The following is a 23,338-nucleotide window of genomic DNA, read 5'->3' as shown; positions in this document are numbered from 1 at the left end:
TGGCATTGGCTATGTGGTCACAAGCAGCGAATTATCGACCGAGTTGCGAGAAAAATTAAATTGTGTAAACGTCGTTTGAGAGAGCTTGCAAAAAAGCAGCCCCCTAAAAGAAAAACCACTAAACGAAGCAAGAAAAAATTAACAATTAGCAATAAAAACCTCATACGAACAAGAATATCGATGAAAAATTTGCACAATAATTAAAATTTAAGATATTTGAAATCAAAAAACTGTGAAACAAAACCAAGCCACTCTACATCAAAGTCAATTTTTTTCGTCTTCGTCCTCTTCTATCTAAGCAGCAAGGCAAGTAAGCAGTAGCAACCAACCCACAAGAAAATCCAGAAAAGCTGAAGGTGATTGATTTTTTTTTCTCGTCGTCCGTGCAGTGAGTGTGTATATATTGGCAGCAGCCGTTGTAGTTAGTTGTTGGGGAGAAAGCAGCACTTAGAGAGGAGAAAGGCAAACCAGCAAGTAGCCCAAGTTGTCGTGTGAAGTGAAAAAAACTCTTCATTCAGTAAGCAGCCACAGCTCGCTCAACTCTCCCCCAAAGGCCAGTTTCCTTTAATTAAAAAAGATAATACTACAACTACGACGAGGTTGAGCCACTAAAATAGTAAAATGGCTTTTGCCGGATTTAAGAAACAGATTAATAAGGCCAATCAGTATGTGACGGAAAAGATGGGTGGTGCCGAGGGCACCAAGCTAGATTTGGATTTCATGGAGATGGAGCGGAAAACAGACGTAACCGTCGAACTGGTCGAGGAATTGCAGATTAAGACGAAGGAGTTCTTGCAGCCAAATCCCACGGCCAGAGCCAAGATGGCAGCCGTCAAGGGCATCTCAAAACTATCGGGACAGGCCAAATCGAATACGTATCCTCAGCCTGAAGGTCTTTTGGCTGATTGTATGTTGACTTATGGCAAAAAGTTGGGTGAAGAGAGTAGTGTTTTTGCGCAGGCGCTAGTTGAGTTTGGCGAAGCGCTGCGCCAAATGGCCGATGTCAAGTATTCACTGGATGACAATATAAAGCAGAACTTTTTGGAGCCACTGCATCATATGCAAATGAAAGATTTGAAAGAGGTAATGCACCATCGAAAGAAGCTGCAGGGACGGCGACTGGACTTCGATTGCAAACGTCGCCGGCAGGCCAAAGATGATGAAATTCGTAGTTCCGAGGAAAAGTTCGCCGAGTCGTTGCACCTTGCCCAAATGGGTATGTTTAATTTGCTCGAAAACGATACCGAGCAAGTATCGCAACTGGTGACTTTTGCTGAGGCTCTCTACGAATTTCACTCGCAATGCGCAGATATTTTGCGCGGTCTGCAGGAGACCTTGCAAGAAAAGCGTGAAGAAGCCGAGGCACGTCCCAAACCGGAGTTTGTGCCCAAAACTTTGCTCGATTTAAATTTGGACGGCACGGGCAATGACACGGAGAGCTCGGGCACACCAGCCCACCATAGGGCGGCTGGTGCTTCTCCGCTGCCATCGCCCATGCGTTCGCCTGCAAAATCGATGGCAACCACACCGTCGCGACAACAGATGCAGCCCTATTGCCAGGCTTTGTATGATTTCGATCCACAAAATCCCGGTGAATTGGGCTTTAAAGAACATGAGATAATCACGCTTCTGAGTCGCGTCGACGATAATTGGTTTGAAGGTTCACTCAACGGTCGCACAGGCTACTTTCCACAATCCTATGTGCAGGTGGTGGTGCCACTGCCAAATGGCAATTAAAGGACCTCCCCACCCTTTTACCAAATACCATCACAACCACCACCACCACCTCCAACCCATACACCAATGATTAGAATGACAATGACAATGTCTACAAAGATACCAACACAACAACCCAATAAGGAGGCTGCATGCACATGTCCTGTTGTGTGTATGTAGGAACCACGACGACGACAATGATGATGATAAAGATGATGACAATGAAGTAAAGGCGGCGTGCGTTTAGAAAATATTTAACCATGATTATGAAATGAAAAAAAGAACATCTCGAAGAAGTAAGTTTTATATAAGAGCCTACTACTACTCTACTATATTGTATTGTATTATGATGATGTGTATGAATGAATGAATGAATTTTTTGGTGTCTATGAAATGAAACAAAACCGTAACAGTAACAGAATTGGCAAACAATAACTAATTTATTAAAGAATTAATTACAATTAATTATATATACATATATATATTATAAACAGCATTAATTACAATTAAATTTTACAATTTAAATGTTAATTATAAAAATTTATCAGCAAAACAAGAACATGGCGAAAGCAAAAACTAAAACAAATAACCGAAAAAACAACAATGCTAACAAATGCAAATTTAAAAGAAAAAAATCTGAAAAAAATGCAAAACACAAAACAAATAACAAAATTTAGTCAAAACATTTTTAAAATGAAATGCTTCAATTTTTTCAAAAACAAAAACCCAAGGAAAACAAACAAAAGTGAAATTTTTTAAATTTTTGTTTTCGTTTTTCTTTCCCTATCACGTATTTTTTATGTTTTGCTATAATCTCAGAAATTTGTTTTGTTTTCTTTAATAAGCCATATGCATATATGCTAAAGAAAAGCATTTGTTTTTCATGAAATTCTTTTCACCTAATTTTTTTTCGTCTCTCTACTTGTTTACAAAAATAAATAATCAGTCTTTAAATTCTCCTAAGAGGTATTTGTTAATTTTTTTGATATTTTTGTTCTTGTTATTTAATTTTTTTTTATTCATAATTTAAAAACTATTGTTCATAGTATTTTTTTAAATTTTATTCATTCATACATATTTTATAAATTAATCATTTTTACCATTTTATTGAATAGCCTACATTCGTGTGAAGGAATATCTAAGTAATTTCATAAAAAAAATTTTATATGTATTTGAAATATTTGATTTGGTAAAAACAATCCATTTATTAAGGACAATGCACCCAAAGCGAAGATTGCAATGTGACATATGTATGTGCTGTTGTATTTCGGACGTGTTGTGATATCGATAACTGCAATATCGTGATATCGATAACTACAATTTTGCTCTGAATATCCACGGCGCTATTGTGATTTGCACTCGAATAAAACAGCGCTATTTATAAATGTTCTCTTTTTTCCCTTGCAGATCATAGGCTTACATATAGCGATCGTAGGTTATCCAGTCTTCCACTTCGTGAGGTTTCGGGACTTCATGGTAGAGTTGGCAAAACTCTCGATAATAACAACATTCTTTATTTTCGATAGTTTAACTATAAATATGGATAGTCTCGATACTATCGTTAATTTCCCATCACCTATATTTCAAACGAAAATAAGAAGGAAAAATTAGGAGATTGATTTAATAGAAGCAATATCAATGCACAGACCAAATAAAACCAAGCTAAATAAAGTCAGTGGAAAGTCATAAGAGAAATGATTGTACAAAATGTTAGCCCAATTGGATGAAAATTGCGCCCTCTATAGGCGCAATGTATCTTAAAGGATACATTCAGCTTCGGATTGCTTCTTTTTATTTAGTTTTGCAAAAAATTAACTTTTGCGATAGTATTCATATCAATCGATATTGCCAAAAATTAAATATCGATAGTGACATCTATACTCTGTCAGCTCTACTTCATGGATATGTAAGGCATGTTTCGCATAAGTTTGTCGAACTTGTTTATATTGAAGAAAAGCTTCGTTGGCCATACCAAGTTTCAGCAATGGGTTAATTTTAAATGAGTAACTAATTTACCATTCTGTTGAGGCCAACGTTTAACGCTGACAGGTAGAGAGTAGCCGTTGTTTCTGGGTTTTAAAGCAGGAAAATATCAATTACTTGATTCAAATATCGCTGAGATGAAGAACCTTGAATTATTTCCATCTTAGTCAGGATTATTGGTGGTGGGGTTATCTATCAACCTTAACTGGGCCATTCTATAAATTCTCAGTAGTCAGATCAATAAATCTTTAAGGTTATTGGAAGTGTTGGGTACGTGCAACAACACACCGATAGAATAATGTCTCGATGGTGCCTTGTTTAATGTAGGACAGATGTGAAATTTATATGGCATGAGTGCCCGGATATCACTTTGCCTTTGTGTGGTACTCAGTTTGAGGGGACCAACGCTTGAACATCTCGCTCTAGATCATGTAGATCGAACCTAATGTCCAACCAATTGCTACGTATGTAGTCAACAAGTGTCTTTGTCAGCAACCCAAGTGCTGCCGGCAAGCGACTTGAGGACCCTGTCTCTACTTCTGACCTTATCATTAATTGCATTAGCACAGGCTGTAGATTTATAAAGGCTGTCAAATGAGACAGTAAGTTGTTGTTGTAGCAGTGTGGTGTACACTGAGGCGGCAGCCCTTGCCGATGAAGGATTTTATCGGCTCAGTCCGGTACGTTCAAACGGCTGTCATGGCGGCAAGTATTTTGGGATAGTTGGTGGTCGGGTTCGTGACGCTATCGATATTCACATCCTACTGCCGTCGTATTTCCACTGAAGTCCCTGAAGTGAACTATGGCTAAAGATTTAGTGGCGGATTTCTTCAAACTTCTTGTAGCGAAATAAACGGCAAGATTGGATATGTAGACGTTCATGCCTTCACAGATATCATGATATCATGGGGGGGGACCTGAAGTCATGATCGAACAATCGTCCACATGTGATATGTTCTCGATGCCCCCGAGAGAGGGTGAATAGATGGCATGTAGAGCTTAAGCAGTGCCGAAGATATCACCACGCCCTAACGAGATCGACTTCTTGTCACAAAACTCTACAAACGACTGGCGACTACATAGATTTAGGCCCAGCTGGAGGAACGTGCTGTTGATTTTCTCAGAGAAGAGAGATCGGTCTGTACGTCTCTCTTTTACTCGGATTCTTTCCAGACTTAAAAAGCGGGATCATTCTGCCCATTTTCCAGACATAGGTAACTATGAGATTGTTTGGAGACTGGTTGACCTGTGTCATGTACTCGACTCTTAATATGTCAAGGTTCTTCATCATAGATGGGCAGCATACACACCGCACATAAATTCCTATGACCGCGGGCATAGAAAAAACGAACAGACACACAGGAACAGTGTTGCTTCGTTCGGCTGAGGAACTATATTATTCTCCCCAAAAGTTATGTTGCATTGCGGCCCGCCGTTCGGACTCGGCTATAAAAACCGAGGCCCCTTATCATTGAACTTAAACTAAAATCGGACAACACTCATTGATATGTAAGAAGTTTGCCCCTGTTGCTTAAAGGAATGTTCATGGGCAAATTTGCATCTCTCCGGATAAGTTACTATTACGTTACCAAAAGACAGAGGTCCTGTCCCGCCAGGAGTTCGAAAGTGACCTAACAGTAGACCACAACTTGCCTATGACTAAGTTACACTGTCTCAAGGGCTAAAGCCATAAATTTCGTTTATGTTCGTCGACCATTTCGTCAAGATTCATTTCCCTGATCTTAGAGTCAGCAGGATCGGATCAGCATATCCCATCAAGCTCGTCTTCGAGTACCATTGCCTGAAGCGGGAAGTTGAGCACCACTTTGGGTATTAAATGTCTCGGAATTTCTTCTCAGCAATACGTACATTTGTTGTTGTAGTAGTGTGTTGTACACTGAGGCGGCAGCCTTTGCCGATGAAAGACTCCATCGGACCATTCCGGTACGTACAATCGGCTGCAACCTACATTTGTGTTAGGTGGCAGTTCACTGAAGATGCTATTGGTGGACTTTGTAAAGCCGTCCCAATGGGCTTTCTTCCCATTGGTATATGTTCGGCTTTCAGAGGTTATGAAATCAGATGGTTGTTGTTGTTTTAATAGCGATATATTCTCATATGGAGGTGCCGATCCTCGCCAAGTACCTGTTGGTGAGCATGTTCTTTACGGCCTATAAGACCAACCACCGCGGGAACATTAAGGCCATTGGTTATTTAAAGGCACCTATAACTCGCCTTGTCGTTTAAAGTATCATAGACACTCAGTATTTACAAGAGCCAGAACCAACCAGCCACTCACTGAGACTCCACTCGTTATCGGATGGTCAGTCCATTATGAGAATTATGGGGAGGTAGTCCGATGCTAATGAAATGACCGCTTGCCACTAAGCTGCATTTACTCGAACATGTGATGCAATGGAGATATCTAACAAGCTTCTGCAATCGCCCGTAATTCTCATTCACATTGCAAAACGTCGAGCTGTCAATCTGAGCTGTCAAAACTTTGCCTCTTTGGTCGTTACCTAGGGGACAATGCCATAAAAAGTTATGAGTTTTTTAGACCCCTAGTACAGTGATTGTGGCCAGACACAGTCTTCTGATTTAGGGTCAATAATCTTGGAGACAACTGCTTACCGGCGGTATATACACATTATATAACTCTATCTCGGCAGTGTCAGACCTGGGACCCAATTACCGCTTAAGTTATTGAGTGTGCTTTTGTATCGAATAAAGCTTCATCTCGTATTTAATTGGTTTTATACCACTTTAAATTTTTTACAAATTATAATCGATTTAAAAATTTTCGTTCTTAAATTTCAAAAATCCTCGGTCAATATAGAAATGCATAATTCACAATAGGAAGATGCATAATTCACAATAGGAACGATTTTACTCGTTCACATATGCGGTAATTCGCCCCTGATTGCAACCCCTATACATTCTATGTAGTGGGTTTTTGTAGCCACATTTTTCATGTGGAGGCGGCGATCCTCGTCAAGCTCCTCTAGGAGAGCAAACTCGTTCTGGTCCAAAGGACCGATCTAAGCGGGAGTAGTGGCCATTGGTTATTTAAAAGCGCCAATAACTCGCCTTGTCATATCGATCATCATAGGCAGTCAGTATTTGTGCAAGAGCCGGTGCCGCGCGGTCTCTCACTGAGACTCTCCGCTCAATACCCCTGATTGTCCGCAACTACCGTTGCAGCTACTCGGTATGGAGCATGCCATTATCTGCAACCTGTGGACGCGGTAGCTCGCAGCTAAGCTTCTCGTGACAGCAATGAACACAGATCGGACCTCAATGTCCCAGCCTGTGTGGCGCTATCCCGTGCCGGGATATAGTGGATGCTAGCACCAGGCACAGACGAGGTGGGTCTATACAGCTCGAAATGGTGTATTAAGGACGCCAGTCCCCAGCTTTGGACCTCGTTCTTCTCAGCCTCCGGATAATTGCGGTTTTTACGAAAAAAAAATTGGGACTTGGCCACCCTGCAGTGTACAGCATCAGCCCATCAGACAGGGTGTATCGTACCAAGGACTTGCCACCGAATGAGTTAACTGATTCAGTAGCTTGATTAGCGATCAATTCATGGCTAGCTCGTCAGCCGCATTATCTGGTACCTTATAATGGACCGCAACCTAGTAAAGCCTTAAAGCCACCACCAGGATCTTTGCGTAACAAGGTATTTTCTGGGGGGAGGCTTAACACTCGCCCGCATTTCTACATTTCTGCCCATGATTCGAGGATGTTGTTGTCATCTTGAGCTTGATTAGCGATCAATTCTTGGCTAGCTCGTCAGCCGCATTATCTGGTACCTTATAATGGACCGCAACCCAGTAACGCCTTATAGCCTCCACCAGGATCTTTGCGTAACGAGGTATTTTCTGGGGGAGGCTTAACACTCGCCCGCATTTCTACGTTTGTGGCCATGATTCGAGGATGTTATAGGCATCTTCTACATTTTCTCGGACTCGTAAGGTTCGACACCAGAGCCTTTAACGCCGACAGACTCTACACATAACGTCAGTTCGTCGCCCTCTACGAAAATATAACATTACCACTATTTCCCTTCATCGACAAACTATTGGGTTGCCCAAAAAGTAATTGCGGATTTTTTTAAAAGAAAGTAAAGTTTTGAAAAATTTTGTCAACGCCGACTATATGAAAAATCCGCAATTACTTTTTGGGCAACCCAATATTTTATGTTTTTTGTAAGCGAGTGTAAGTTCAAAATTCAAATTTTCTCAAGAACATTTCTTCTGCACAGGTCATTGCTGCCTTGTTTAAGTTGTAGTTCAGTGATAAGGAATTTTATTTTCTATCACACCGAGTGTCATCTCTTCCTAGAGAACCTTTGAAAGTCGCCAGTATTAGAGAAGAAGTAGCCAATCCTAAATTTGTTCTCACTAGGCTTGTATCGACCCACTCAGCCACCCACTATAACTCGCATTCATGAGACTTGTCGTTAACCAAAAGACTAGTATTTGAATTAAAAAGATTTAAAAACCTTATTAGATCAATTTTTGTCGCTTTTATCAGTAAAGTGTAAATCAGTTTTGACACCATGGTGTTAAATTTGGTTTTTTTCCAAAGCCTAATATAAATGTTTGGGTGTTTTATCTTTACCAAGTGGATAAAACATTAAATTGTAGTAGTTTTTTTTATTGTTGTTTTCTGTTGTTGTTGTGAATTTACTTTTTTTCCTTTCTTTTTCCATATCACTTCACTAACGCATGTTTTTTGCCGTGCTGTGGGCAAAGCTATGATTTTCGGCGAATTGGTAACAAACAAAATGACATACAACATAAACAAATGAAAAATATAAAACAAAAAGAGAGTGCCTGCAAAAATAATTGATTATTGATTACACATTTCATTTTAGATAGCCGCCTATAATTTCGTTCAGCATTTAAACAAAACCAAAAAAAAAAACTTAACCTCCCCACTCTTCGAGTTTGTGTTTTGATGGATAATATGCCATGCCATATTACTGCAACTCTTAATAAAGCCAATTGAAAATGATAACAATATTGTAAAAAAAAAACCTTTATGTGTTTCAAAGTCTTGATCTCTGTTTTTCGATATCTTCCTCTTCAAGTGTCCAGTTTTTTATGTAAATTTTAATTGTCTCCAAACCACAAACTAAAACAATATGAATTTCCAAAACAATTTGTAAACATATTTTAAAAAGAAGGAAAACAAAAGCAAAAGCAAAAAAAAAACGAAAAAAAACATACATATTTTTTTATAATATTTAAATGTCCTCTGAACTTTATATACATACAACAAGTGACAAGAAAACCACACCACAAAGGAAAATATCCTTTTTTTGAATGTTTAATTATTATGTGTATTTTTGAACTCATTGTTATATAATTACTTTATAAACAAGCAGTTACACCCTAAGAAATCCCCTTCTCAAAACGTAACAAAAAATTGGAAAAAATATGTAAAACTTGTCTACCTTAAACACCTCAAATACGAGCACTCGCTTGCTAATACCCTATATGATTGTTTAATTTTGCTGTGTTGATTCTTTGTCAAAATTTCCCATGGATTTCTTTATGCTGGTGACTGTCTTCATCACTCACTCGACCATTGCATCATTATAAATAAATCAATGGATTCTTTTGGTCATATAGTCATCATATTAATATATATGACAATATTCTTTGATATAAATATAGACATTTTCCTTAATATAAATATTTTCTTATGCTCTCAATATGAATGGAAACATTTCTACGCATTAAATTCTTAACTCAAATGTCACACAAAAATTATAAAACATGCAAATTTCAACAACAAAAATGTGTAAAATCCAACAAAACTAAGAAAATTCGAACAAAAATTTGAAAATTGTAAAAAAAGTTGTAAAATATTTCTCCAAAGACATTTCGATGACATTTTAGAAAAAAATCTATTAAATCCTGGTTATGCTCTCATAAAAGTAATGTAAATGTAGAACAAATGTATCGTAAATGTAAAGAGGCAAAAATGCAAATTGCAAATTTTGTCCATGAACATTCCACTAAGGAACAGGGGCAAACTTCTCACACATCAATGAGTGCAGTCAGATTTAAGTTTAAGCTCAAGTCCGAACGGCGTGCCACAGTGCGACACCTCTTTGGAGAGAAGTTTAACATGGCAAATTACCTCACAAATGTTGCCAACATTAGGAGGAGAAAACCACCGTTGAACATTTTTTCTGATGGTCTCACCCGGATTCGAACCTATGCGTTCAGCGTCATAGGCGAGCATGCTAACCTCTGCGCCACGGTGGCAATTATGCTTATTACCAAATGTAGCATTTGACATTTCAAACAAAACATTTTTTTTAACAAAAAAAGACTCGAACGGCGTGCCACAGTGCGACACCTCTTTGGAGAGAAGTTTAACATGGCAAATTACCTCACAAATGTTGCCAACATTAGGAGGAGAAAACCACCGTTTAACATTTTTTCTGATGGTCTCGCCAGGATTCGAACCTAGGCGTTCAGCGTCATAGGCGAGCATGCTAACCTCTGCGCTACGATGGCAGTTATGCTTATTACCAAACGTAGAATTTGACAATTCAAACAAAACATATTTTTTTAACAAAAAAAGACTTGAAGGTGCAAGAGATCTGACGTCGAAGAACTTCAGGCAAAACTCAAGGGCAGGTTGTTGTTGTTTTTGTTGTAGCAGTTTATTGTGTTCTATCTTTCGTCTGCTTGATTCTGTTGAGTGTCAAGACCCAGGAACTCTGCGACTAAGGGCAGGTTGGAGAAGACGGCCCTCCACACAGTGATGCTTGAAGTTAAGACGTCTCTCCTACAGAAGGAGTAAGCAATGACGGCCTTCTCGAATATTGAGAGGCCATTTAACAACGAGGAGATGGGTGATGGGACAGTCACCGCCCTGAGCCGCACGGGGAGACAGAAAACGGACAAGATTCCCTTCTATGGATGAGGTGGGGAGGAAGGTTTTAGGAGACAGGGACTGGATTGGGGTTATACTACGACACACACAACATTTCAGGGAGGGCAATGTGCCATAACGATAGACGCAAAAGAGGTTTTGGGAAGGGATTTACAGTTTTCGAAATCCGTTGTGTTTGATGATGTTGCAGCCACATTTGTATGTGAAGGTAGCGTGGATAAAGTTATCCACGACGAGGTTGAAGTTATCTACAACTCGAAGGAAGTTATCAAGAACGTGGACAAACGTGTTCACGACACGGATAAAATCATACACAGCGTGGATAAATTTATCCACGATGCGGATAAATTTATCCACCACGTGGATAAAATTACTTACAATATGTACCGTTTTATACTCAAATGTGAATAATTTTATCCACGACAATGGAAAGAGATTATTTACAAGGTAGATTAAATTGAAATTATCCACAAGGCGGATAAAGATAATAAAGTTATCTACGATAACTTTAACCACACATGAATAAAATTACCACAGCTTGGATAAAAATATCCAAACGTGGATAATATTATCCAAACGTGGATAAAATTATCCAGAGAGTGATTACTGCCTGTATAGACCAGGGTTAAGTTGTAGGTCGCAGTTATATCATCGCTGTTCTGGGTTCTTGTCTTGATATTAATCTTATCCTTGATGTCCTGATCGCCGCTCTTGTGGTCATTAGAAGACGCTAAGAGCTATTGGGACACCCTTGGGGGGAAATGCTATGGAGTACGGATAGGTACTTAGAAAGATTTTATTTTTCTTAGTAAAAACGTTTGATATAATTTTGGAAAGAATATAAGAAATTAGCTGGGGGACTTCACATATATCAAAGGCGTTGGCGCACGTTATGGCCATTGGGTATTAAAAGGCACCAAAATAGATCGCCCTGTCACATTGAGTATCACAGGCACTCAGTATTTTAAGCAAGAGCCGTTGCCGCCCGGCCTCTCACGGAGGCTCTCCCTTCGATACCGTTGAGTGTCCGTGATTGCCGTTGCAGTCATCATTCCATGAATCTACCCGAAACGCCATTTGATCCAAGATTTCTCTTCTATTGCTTTCTCCCTTTAGACCATGAAGATCCAAATCGAAGTCACTGGCAGCTGGGCTAATAGGAGATGACCATATGACCATCATTCTATATCTGCAACCTGTGGTCACGCCCGATAGCTCGCAGCTAAGCTTCTCGTAACAGCAATAAACACCACACAGATCGGACCTCAATGTTCCTGCCTGTGTGGTGCTTATAGCTATCCCGTGGCGGGATTTGTATCGTGCCGTGCCGGCGGCTGTTAGTTGCAAAAGCCGGGCATTGGAATGGGAAATGTTACAACGTACCATCTTGTTGCCCACATGCCCTAACTACGCTGTCGCTTGCCGCATCTATTTTGCCTTAGTGCGCCCGTAGCCCTATGTGACCCGTAATGTTGTTGTTGTAGCCACATATTTCTATGTGGAGGAGGTGATTCTCGTCAAGCTCCTATATATGAGCAAGCTTGTTGCCGTCCAAAGGACCGATAGCTGCGGGAACGTTTTGGCCATTGGTTATTAAAAGGCGTCAATAACTCGCATTGTCATAGTGAGTACACCTGGCACTCAGTATTTAGCAAGAGCCGGTGTTTGTCTGGCCTCTCACTGAAACTCTCCACTCGATACCGCTGACTGCAACTGCAGCTACTCCGTATACGGTGTAGTCCAGTTTCGCAACCTGATAACGGTGCCATAATGATACTGAACGTCATACTGACGACCTTCCTGCTTTTTCTCAATAAGAGATTTGTTTTCTCACGATCCGGATCCCCCTTATAAGGATTTCGTTGTTGTTGCTTTTAATGTTGTAACCACATTTTCATGTGGAGGTGGCGATCCTCGTCAAGCTCTTATATATGAGCACGCTCGTTCCGGTCCAAAGAACCGATCGCCGCGGCAACAGGGCGTCCATTGGTTATTAGAAGGCGTCAATAACTCGCATTGTCATATTGAGTACACCTGACACTCAGTATTTGTGCAAGAGTGGGTGCCGCCCGGCCTCTCACTGAGACTCTCCGCTCGATACCGCTGAGTGTTCGCGACTGCCGTTGCAGCTACTCCATATAGAGCGTTCTACTATCCGCAACTTGTGGACGCGCCCGGCAGCTCCCAGCTAAACTTCTCTTGATAACGATGAACACCACATAAATCAGAGCTCGATGTTGTTGTTGTAGCAGTGTTTTGTTGTGAACAACATAGTGTAGCAGTGTGTTGCCAATGAAGGAATCCATTGGGTCAATCCGGTACGTACAACCGGCTGCCATGTGATTGAGAGCTCAAAGTTCCATCCTGTGAGGTTGTCATAGTTACCCCGTGTCGGGCTCATAGTTATCCCCATCCCGGGCTCATAGCTATCCCCATAATCTTCTTGCAGTGACATTAAAGTGCTTGACAGTCTCCAACTCCACTTCCTCATCACAAACCAATCTGCAGATGTCTACCTTTCTGGGTCCCCTTAGGATTCTTATCAGCGGTCCAAGGTTGTTGTAGCAGTGTGTTATAATCTTCATCCGGTCACTCTTGTGTGTACAACCGGCTGCCATGGGATTTCATACTCGCGGTCACCATAGAGAGCGTCCACCCTACCAAGAATCCCGCAAAGGGGAAAATTTGCAGATTCCGTAGCACTATCTGCGCTTAACAGCATTCCAGCACCCAGTGATGATGGCCCAGAACCACAGGGGACTGACAGCCTATTCCATGGTTTAAAGAAACTTCTTGCATCTTTTGACCAATTTCGGCCTCATATGGCCCTCCGCCGGAAGTTTCAGCGTGCCTGACTACCCACGGATATCGTTTTAGTCCAATGGGGCACCGACCATATTGCTCTAGACCTAACTAATAAACAGCCGCACATAATTCCTTAGGCATAGGAAAAACGAACATAACCACCACCTCCTGTGAGTTCGTACAGGTGACGCATAGTTGTCATTCTACAAAGATACTTCACTTTGTTAGAACCACCGCTGGTCTAGACCAAAGATGGCCAAAAACACACAACCGCGCATAAATTCCTATGCCCGCGGCTGAACAGTACAGTGAAAGCTACTTCGTGTGCCTTCGTTCGGTCGACGCATTATTGTTATTTTACACTTGGTTGATTGTTCGAGTTTTTTGATCATCAAACACACTTTAGTATTTTAGTATACCCATCACTATTCTAGACCCATCCGTGTATACAGAAGGTCCCTGAAGGTTGGGGTATCTGCAGCCCACACATCTCATTTCTGGAATATGAGGCAGAACAGAAGAAAGCCCAATGTTTGAGGACCGCCATGTTTTTAATTCCTTCAGTCGAAGGGCAATCTTCGTTGTAACACACCCAACATAATGGCCTAAGATCGACCATGGTTTTCAACACCTATCTAGGGGCACTACTCCGTTCTACATAGAACAGCTTTACGCTGTACCTTCTGGATCATTCTGTGGGATGTTTGATTCTATACATTCTGAGTCGATTCAATTTTATGATGTGGAGAAAAACCTGTGTTTCTTTATTAAGCAAAAGGTCTGGAGCCCCGGCAGAGTCTTTCTTAGCGAGAATTCCCGCTAGTCTGCCAATTTAGGCCCTTTAGTTGACTCAAATGTTGAGAAAACTTTAAATACACAGGGGTAAAGGTGTTCACTAATATTTATCTGCCAATAAGGGCAGAAGTACGCATTATCCTGTGTTCAGGGCGACACAAGTCATCTGAGTTCTGCTGACAAGCGACTTAACTTCGACCTTTTCTTCTTTCTCCTCAGTTTGTTACAAATGGCAGTGACATGGTTGGGGAAACAGTTGGGTAGAATAGATAGTGGTTGGGAAGGATCCCGAGTGATGTTTTTCATCATGAGGGAACATTAACAAAAAAATCCTCTATACATTTGACTTGTATAATTCCCCAAGAATCTTCCTAAAGGTTTAAGGTTGAAAGAAGATGGACTAAAAAACTCCCAGGTTAAAACACGAATACAAGTCGAGCTTATTGTGACCTGTTATGGCAATAGCAATTTCCATTATGACATGTTATATCTGTAGATTACGGAAAAATGTCTCGCTTTTTCTGCAGAGCTCCATGACCCTTTCCGTAGGTTATAATTCTGGACCAACAATTCTCAAGGGTTTGCATTTGCTGTTGGTGGAAAAAATAAAAAAAAAAATAATTGTGAGTAATTAACCGACAAATTTTGCCACATATTTATGGGGGAAAATAAAAATAGAAAATAGGAGCCTGTGGGTTTTGAGAGTAAATAAAGCAACCGCTGCAATGTGTGGTTACCTTTCTTTAGATAACAATAGCACACATGTAAGTGCAAGCTATGGAGTTTAAGCTGGACTGGCTATTCATAAAGAACTTTTTCCTATTTAAACTGATGATGATGTGCTAGTTAAAGTAATTCTGAAAAGTGTTACTAGTTTTTCAGGGATTTCAAAATCAGACAAGATTTAATATAGTTTTGAACTTATTGAGGTGTCGAAAGCTGCTTTGTTATAGCAAATATAATGGTGTTATTGATTTTTTTCTTTGATCTTCTCTAGGATATGTTTTGATTCTACATAATGCTTGAAAATATTTTATATGCCATGGAAAGGCATATAAAATATATGCATTTTGTCTTTATACCTTACAGCTCCACGCCAAAAAGGAGAAGAGCTAGACCCATTGATAAGTATACCGATCGGCTTAGAATCACTTCCTGATTCGATTTAGCTATGCCCGTCTGTCTGTCCATGTATTCTTGTGATCAAGTTACAGGTCTCATTTATTGTCCGATTGTCATGAAATTTTGCACAAGTCTCTTTTTTGGCCCAAGGACGAACGATATTGATTTTGAATTGAATCGGTTCATATTTAGATATAGCTCCCATATATATCTTTCATCCGATATGGACTTTTAACACTGTAGAAGCCACAATTTTGGCCTCATCTTTACAATATTTGGCATAAGGTTCTTTATTTGACGTCTTCATATGTGTGCAAAATTTAATAAAAATCGGTTCAGTTTTGGATATAGCTCCCATATATATCTTTCATCCGATATGGACTTCTAAGGCTGTAGAAGCCACAATTTTGTTTCGATTTTTACAATATTTGGCATGAGGTTCTTTTTTTGACGTCTTCATATGTGTGCAAAATTTTATAAAAATCGGTTCAGATTTAGATATAGCTCACATATATACCTATTGTCCGATATGGAGTTTTAAGGCTGTAGCAGCCACAATTTTGGTCCGATGAGGATGTTTTATTCAACGTCCTCATATGTGTGCAAAATTTCGTCAAAATCGGTCAAGATTTAGATAAAGCTCTCATATATAACTTTCATCCGATATGGAATTTTATGGCTTTAGCGGTCACAATTTTGGTCCGATCTTTACAAAATTTTTCACGATATGTTTTCTTTAAAGTCTGAATACAACTGCAAAATTTAATAAAAATCGGTTCAGATTTAGATATAGCTCCCATATATAACTTTCATCCGATATGGAATTTTATGGCTTTAGCAGCCACAATTTTGGTCCGATCTTTAAAAAATTTTGCATGGGATGCTCTATTTGACGTCTTCATATTTGTGCAAAATTTCATAAAAATCGGTTCAGATTTAGATATACCTCTCCTATATATATCTTTCATCCGATTTGACTTTTAAGGGTGTAGAAGCAACTATTTTAGTCCGATCTTAACATGATGTAGTTCGAGGTGTTTTATTTGACGTCTTCATATGTGTGCAAAATTTCATTAAATTCGGTTTAGATTTAGGTCCCCGATATATCTTTCATCCGAAGCAGACTTTGGCCTGTAGAAACCACAAGTTTCGTCCGATTTTGCATGAGATGTTTTATTTGACGTTTAAATACGTGCGCAAAATTTCACTGAAATCGCCGATATGGACTTTTAAGGCAGTAAAAGCCACAGTTTTGGCCACATCTCTTCAATGTGGGGCGTGAGATGTTCTATTTAACGTCCCAGTATGTGGCATCAAAATTGGCACAGGTTTCGATATAACGCCCATATAATCTTCTATCCGATATGGCCTTTTAAGGGTGTGGGAATCCAAATTGATTGTCCTATCGGATAATCGTACAAGGTTCTATTCGATATTTCAATAGGTATCCAAATTAAAGTCTTGACTAGATTTCGAGATAAGTTCTACATATAAAAAGTACTACGTACACCAGGTGGTGTAGGGTATTATATAGACGGCTCCGCCCGACTTTTGCCTTTCCTTACTGGTTTTTCTTCTACGTTGGGCTGGAATTGACTCCTTCGGCCTAATGTAGCTACTGATAGCAGGGTTTTTATGCATATTGCATTCTTAGCCAGAGTAGCACTACAGCACTTTTGGTAGTACCAATGATCCCTTCTGGTACTCAAGCATGGACTCTGGCTTTTTGTAGAGTAGAAACTTCCTATAGAGTGGAAGTTTTTTATAGAGTGAAAATTTCATTAGATTTTGTCAATTATATCAGCGAGACAATAGCTATTTTTATAATTTATAATATTATCGTATTGATATTATTATTGTATTTAGTCAATAAATATTTATTTACATAGATCATGATCTACCATCAATCTCTATAAACAGAGCTTTGTATTGAAGTTGATGGGTTCATAGTAAATAATCGAATTTTTAAATGAAAAAATATTCACATTTGCCTGGTGTGATGTTTTGGTTTTAAAGAATTTGGTCATTTACTAAAACAAATGAATCTACCACCACCTTCAACAGTGGAATCATGGATAGTTCTCTTATACTCAAGCATGAGCCATGAATATTTTAAAAATACACTTGTAATTAATGAAATGATTTAAATTAAATTTATTAATAATTGTAACAAAAATGTTTAATAATGCTTAAATTTCTTTAATAGTATGCTGTTATCATGTATTCACCTTGTGAGAAGGGCTAAAAGCTTATGGAAATAACAATTTCAAAATGTTGATGGTAATTGGTATTTCTAACATATAAACACCTAAAAGGAATTCTTTATACTTAATATTATATTCTGAATGTTTTATTAGTATTAATAAACTGAAATATAATTGTTCAAACTTTTAACATAATATATTTGTTGTTTTAGAAAACTTAAGTAGCTACAAATTAAAATTAATGGCCAAAAAATTGTAATTATTTACAAATGTTTAGCGTTTTTGGTTTATCTATTCTATAGTTTGTCGTTTTTTTTTTTTTTTGATTTTAATCTAAATTTCATTGATAAGTCTTTTTCACATACCGCTTTAAAATTATGGTCTTTTGTTTTTGTTTATATTTTCCTTATACTATATACATTTTAATCATTAAATGCAAAAACCACCAACAATTTTATCGCCTATGAGTGGTTTCCCTCGCCTACATTGCAAACAAATGGGAATTTTTATGTCATGTAAGACTCATTTGGAAACAAACGACTTTTGCCCTTTGTACATCAATCAATGCCTATTTAAGGAGGTATTAGTATGTATTGCTATATAAGTAAATTAATGAAAAATGGATCTTTCATTCAAAGCAGATTTTTACAATGACCACAATTTGATTAAATTGACCGCAGGTGTACCCCAGGGCTCTGTTCTTTCTCCTTCTCTTTTTCTTATTTTCGTCCACGATCTGGTCTCTGTTCTTTCTCCTTCTCTTTTTCTTATTTTCGTCCACGATCTGTTGGGTCAGACATCGAATCCGATCTACTCATTTGCGAATGACATTAATCTCTGACTAATGACAGTAATCTCTGTCATTCGTACTCATTCAACCATAGGCCGAGTCTTGGAAAGATTGAGGACAAAAGGTGGATTATAAATGATATACTCAGCCAGGATTTTCCGACCTTTTCTGGGTGGGGTCGAATGAATCGAGCAGATTTTAATGCACGAAAAACTCAGTGTTTCTTTTTTATTGCAATGACCAAAATTTGATTAAATTGACCGCAGTTGTACCCCAGGGCTCTGTTCTTTCTCCTTCTGTTTTTCTTATTATCATCAACAATCTGTTGGGTCAGACATCGAATCCGATCTGCTCATATGCGGATGACAGTAATCTCTGACTAATGACAGAAATCTCTGTCATTCGTACTCATTCAACCATAGGCCGAGTCTTGGAAAGATTGAGGACAAAAAGTGGATTATAAATGATATACTCAGCCAGGATTTTCCGACCTTTTCTGGGTGGGGTCGAATGAATCGAGTAGATTTTAATGCACGGAAGACCCAGAGTTTTTTTTTTTCATTGCAATGACCAAAATTTGATTAAATTGACCGCGGGTGTACCCCAGGGCTCTGTTCTTTCTCCTTCTGTTTTTTTAATTTTCATCAACGATCTGTTGGGTCAAACAACGAATTCGATCAACTCATTTGCGAATGACAGTAATCTCTCACTGATGACAGAAATCTCTGTCATTCGTACTCATTCAACCATAGGCCGAGTCTTGGAAAGATTGAGGACAAAAGGTGGATTATAAATGATATACTCAGCCAGGATTTTCCGACCTTTTCTGGGTGGGGTCGAAGAAATCGAGTAGATTTTATTGCATGGAAGACTCAGTGTTTTTTTTTTTTTTTTTTTGTTGCAATGACCACAATTTTCTCCTTTTGTTATTTTTCTTTTTTTTTTCTTATTTTCATCAACGATCTGTTGGGTCAGACATCGAATCGGATCTACTCATTTGCGGATGACAGTAATTTCTGTCATTCGTACTCATTCGATCTTGGAGAGATTGAGGACAAAAGTTGGATTATAAATTATGCACTCTGCCAGGATTTTCTGATCATTTCTGAGTAGGGTCGTATGAATCGAGTAGATTTTAATGCATGGAAGACTCAGTGCTGCTTGTTGTCACACAAACGATTCGCTGATCCATTACGATCATCTTTGTCCATTAACGGTATAGATGTTGAGCGAACAGAAGCTCTTGTTGTTCTGGGCATGAGAATACAAAGTGATGTCCTTTATGCTAAACATGTATTTGAAGTGTCGAAAGAAGCATTTAAGTGTTTAGACTTCCTTAAACGGTCTAAGAATTACTTCACTCCGTCTGATCTTTTTAACATATACACCACTATCATAAGGCCGAAAATGGAGTACTAACTCACATGTATGGGCTGGAGCTTCAAAATCATCCCTGTAGCTGGACCGTGTACAAAAGAGAGCGATGGCGTTGGATTGGGTACAGTAGGGTATGCAACTCTATTGCCTCCCTTGAACAACGTCGTAATGTGGGTTGTTTGACGATGTTCTATCGGTGGTTGTTGTTGTTGTTGCAGCAGTGTATTATAAACTGAGGCGGCAGCCCTTGGAAGAAGAACTCGATTTGGGTCAATCCGGTACGTACAAACGGCTGCCATGGAATTGTGTTCTATCGGTACTTTCATGGTGTGTGTTTGTCTGATATTCATCTTCTTTTTCCTGATGAAAAGATATTTGTCAGGGATAATTGATTCGCCCGAACCGTTCGTATGTGGAATCGACTTCCGGCTAATGTTTTTCCCACATTAGCAGTGTCAATAAACACTACATCTTTTTCGCCCCCCTTCCAATTCCTAATTTCCTTTCGCCAATGCAATGCACTGCATCCATAGGGGACATCCCTTGCGTGGTTAATAGAAAAAAAATTTAATTGAAACTGCTTCAATCACGAAAATGATTATATACAATTAAAAAATTGCATATTCAATTAAAAAATGATTGAAATTTTTGAAGTTTTCAATTGACCCATTAAAAAATGATTGAATTTTGAAATTTTCAATTGATCCAATTAAAAAGTTATTGAAATGTTTGAAGTTTTCAATTGGCCCATAAAAAAAATGATTGCATTTTGAAATTTTCAATTAATTTTTTAATTGACCCCATTAAAAAGTTATTGAAATTTTTTTAAAATTCTAATTTTTTTATATATTTGGTACACAGAAGTTTACCTCCTGGAACATGAGCTTGGGGTGCGTTGTAAGGGCAAATATCCGTGCGCTCCCGTATAAAAAAAGTTTCCCCGCGGGGGTTCTTCAAAATATTTCGGGTGTCGGGTAGCCGTACCGTACAGATTTGTTGTTGTTGTCGTAGCAATGTGTGCTGCACTGAGGCGGCAGTCCTTGCCCGATGAAGTACTCCATAGGGTTAATTCGGCACCTAGAACCGGCTGGCATGGTTTTGCTATTGAGTTGTCGAAATGTGGGACGTATGGGTCTTTGAAATTTCCTTTCTTTATATTGTAGGGGGCAAAATAGCCTTTTATTGAATATATTTAAGCAACATATTTGAAAAAAATTATTGAATAAATTATTTTATTACGATTTTTCAGATTCAATTAAAAAATAGCCGAATCAATTTTTTAATTGAAAATGACAAATATAGACTAATCTGATTTAAAGTCTTGGGCCCATAAAAGGTGCATTTATTGTCCGATTACGTTGAAATTTGAGACAGTGAGTTGAGTTAGGCCCTTCGTCATCTCTCTTTAATTTGGCACAGATTGGTCCAGATTTGGATATAGCAGACATATAGACCGATCTCTCGATTTAAGGTTTTGGGCCTATAAAAGGCGCATTTATTGTCCTATTTCGCCGAAATTTGGAACAGGTTGTTAAGATAGGCCCTTCGACGTCTTTCTGCAATGTGGCCCAGATCGGTCCAGTTTTGGATATAGCTGCCATATAGATTGATCTCTCGATTTAATGTCTTGGACCCATAAAAGGCGCATTAATTGTCCGATGTTTTTATTTTTAGTTAATATTTTTTTTCTTTTTTTTTAATTTTTACAAAATATTTTATAATTTTTTTAAATTTTCTTTTATTCCAGCCTCCATCACTAGGCCCCAATATTGCCATACATAAGAAGAGATATCTAATTAAACTTCTTCATATCACATACACATACAATAGAATAAATTGTTTTACGTTGGTAGTCCAACCCTAAAAATTTTAAGTTTTATTTTTAATTTTGTTTAGTTATTACCCTAAGCTGCATAAATCCAAACAATTCCTTTGTTGCTACTAGTAACTGCTTGTTTACAAAGCAAAATATAAATGTTTTTATAATGTAATGCAAAAACAAAAGAAAAAAACCTAAAAAGAATCAAAATTCTCTAAAAACTGCTCTTCTATTACTCTCCTTCTCTGTCTCTTTATATATTATTATTATTATAAATAAATGTGTGTTGTTTAATTTTGTTATTTATTATTATTCTAATTATAACTATTATTATGTATTATTAATTATTATTACAATTATATTAAATTATACAATATATGGAATTATTAAGGCTAAAATTAATGATTAAAAATTAATAAGTTAAAAAAGAAAATAACATGAAATAAATTATTATTAATAAACTAAATTATATACATGTATATTTATTAATAAAACAAACAAACAAACAAAAAAGAGAAAAACAGCAAACTTATATTTATTATTATTTTGATTATAATATGAAAAAAAAAACAAAAGCAAACTAAACGAATATTAACCATAAAACTCTTTGGTGCTATAAGAAGAGTTTTGTTTTTTTAGGAAAAATCAATCCCCATAGGAAAGAACAACAAATAGTCAAGTAAAAGCAGGCTCCTAGATGATGAACATGACGATGAAGATTATACAACATTAAAAATCAACCAAAAACAAAAACAACAATAACTTATTTATTATCATAACTTTAAAAAAAAAAAACTTAACAAACAAAGTTAAGACAAAAAAAGACAAGATAACAAGACAAAAACAACAACTATCTCTAATGAAGAAAATAGAGAAAAAGTATAAAATATATATATAACCTCCTCTCTACTCCTTCTACCTACCCTCCTACTAATAAAAATAAAAACTACAACATTTAGTAAAAAACAATAATAAAAAAATTCCAAAACCCCCAAAAACTGTCTCATGTTGGAATATTAATTATATATATATATTATACAACCACTAAACTTATATATATATAAAAAAAATAACTAACATAAAACAATAATATTTATAAAATAAACTATAAAAAAAACAACCTAAAAAAAGTTTGGAAATATGTATGGAAAATAAAACGAGATATTAAACAGAGTTTCGCTAAGGAAAATCCTTAATCTATTAAGCCTATACAAGCCGTGGAAGAAGAAGAACCCTAACAAGAATATACTCCGTATGTAAAATTACAAAAACCGATTTAAAAACAAAAATTGAAAAAAAAAAACACAACACAAAAGTATGTATGATTTATGAAAATATTTTTTTTTTTTGGGATTTAAAAACAAATGAACTCAAAACAATAATAATTGTAATTTTCAAAAAACAAAAAAGTAACAAAACTACCACAGTTATATTTATTAATAATACTAAAAATAAAAATGAAAGATTATATTATTACAAAGTATGACAATTTGCTTTAAAGTTTATAAAAGGCAAAATAAGGTAGTAGTCGCAGTAAATATATATTTTTTTTACATTTTTCTCAATAACACTGTGGAGCCAAATTCAACTTTTCCTAAAACGGAAAGAAAACAAACAAATAAAATTGCCTTAAGTTCGACCGAAGCCAACTTTGGTATCCACCACCATGGATATACAGTGTCGTGCAAAACAAAAGCAACGCTTTTAATATTTGAAATTTACTTAGTATTGTTAAACGTGTACTTAACACATTTACTTTACTTTATTTTAATTGGCTATGACAGAATATTTGTTCCACTAGCCGAA

The 23,338-nt window shown here is 37.5% G+C and overlaps 1 protein-coding gene across 4 annotated transcripts; it reads left to right on the top strand.

The window, feature by feature from the left end:
* Window positions 1–5: 5 nt before the first annotated feature.
* Window positions 6–23,021, top strand: LOC106087747 (endophilin-A). Of its 4 annotated transcripts, none has more exons than XM_059362127.1 (2): window positions 6–2,012; window positions 21,461–23,021. In XM_059362127.1, the coding sequence occupies exon 1, from the start codon at window positions 622–624 to the stop codon at window positions 1,735–1,737; it is 1,116 nt and encodes a 371-aa protein (XP_059218110.1). In that variant the 5' UTR covers window positions 6–621; the 3' UTR covers window positions 1,738–2,012; window positions 21,461–23,021. The 4 variants fall into 4 exon arrangements, with proteins under 4 accessions (XP_059218110.1, XP_059218111.1, XP_059218112.1 ...); XM_059362128.1 differs by having other exon boundaries at window positions 17,549–23,021; XM_059362129.1 differs by lacking the exon at window positions 21,461–23,021 and adding an exon at window positions 8,582–9,021.
* The last annotated feature ends 317 nt before the right edge of the window (window positions 23,022–23,338 follow it).

Source organism: Stomoxys calcitrans, chromosome 2, assembly GCF_963082655.1.
Source record: "Stomoxys calcitrans chromosome 2, idStoCalc2.1, whole genome shotgun sequence".
Lineage (NCBI taxonomy): Eukaryota > Metazoa > Arthropoda > Insecta > Diptera > Muscidae > Stomoxys > Stomoxys calcitrans.
This window is presented reverse-complemented; position numbering and strand designations above follow the sequence as displayed.

Excerpts from the sequence above, each read along its gene's own strand:
- LOC106087747 (XM_059362127.1), top strand. The coding sequence starts at position 622 with ATGGCTTTTGCCGGATTTAAGAAACAGATTAATAAGGCCAATCAGTAT.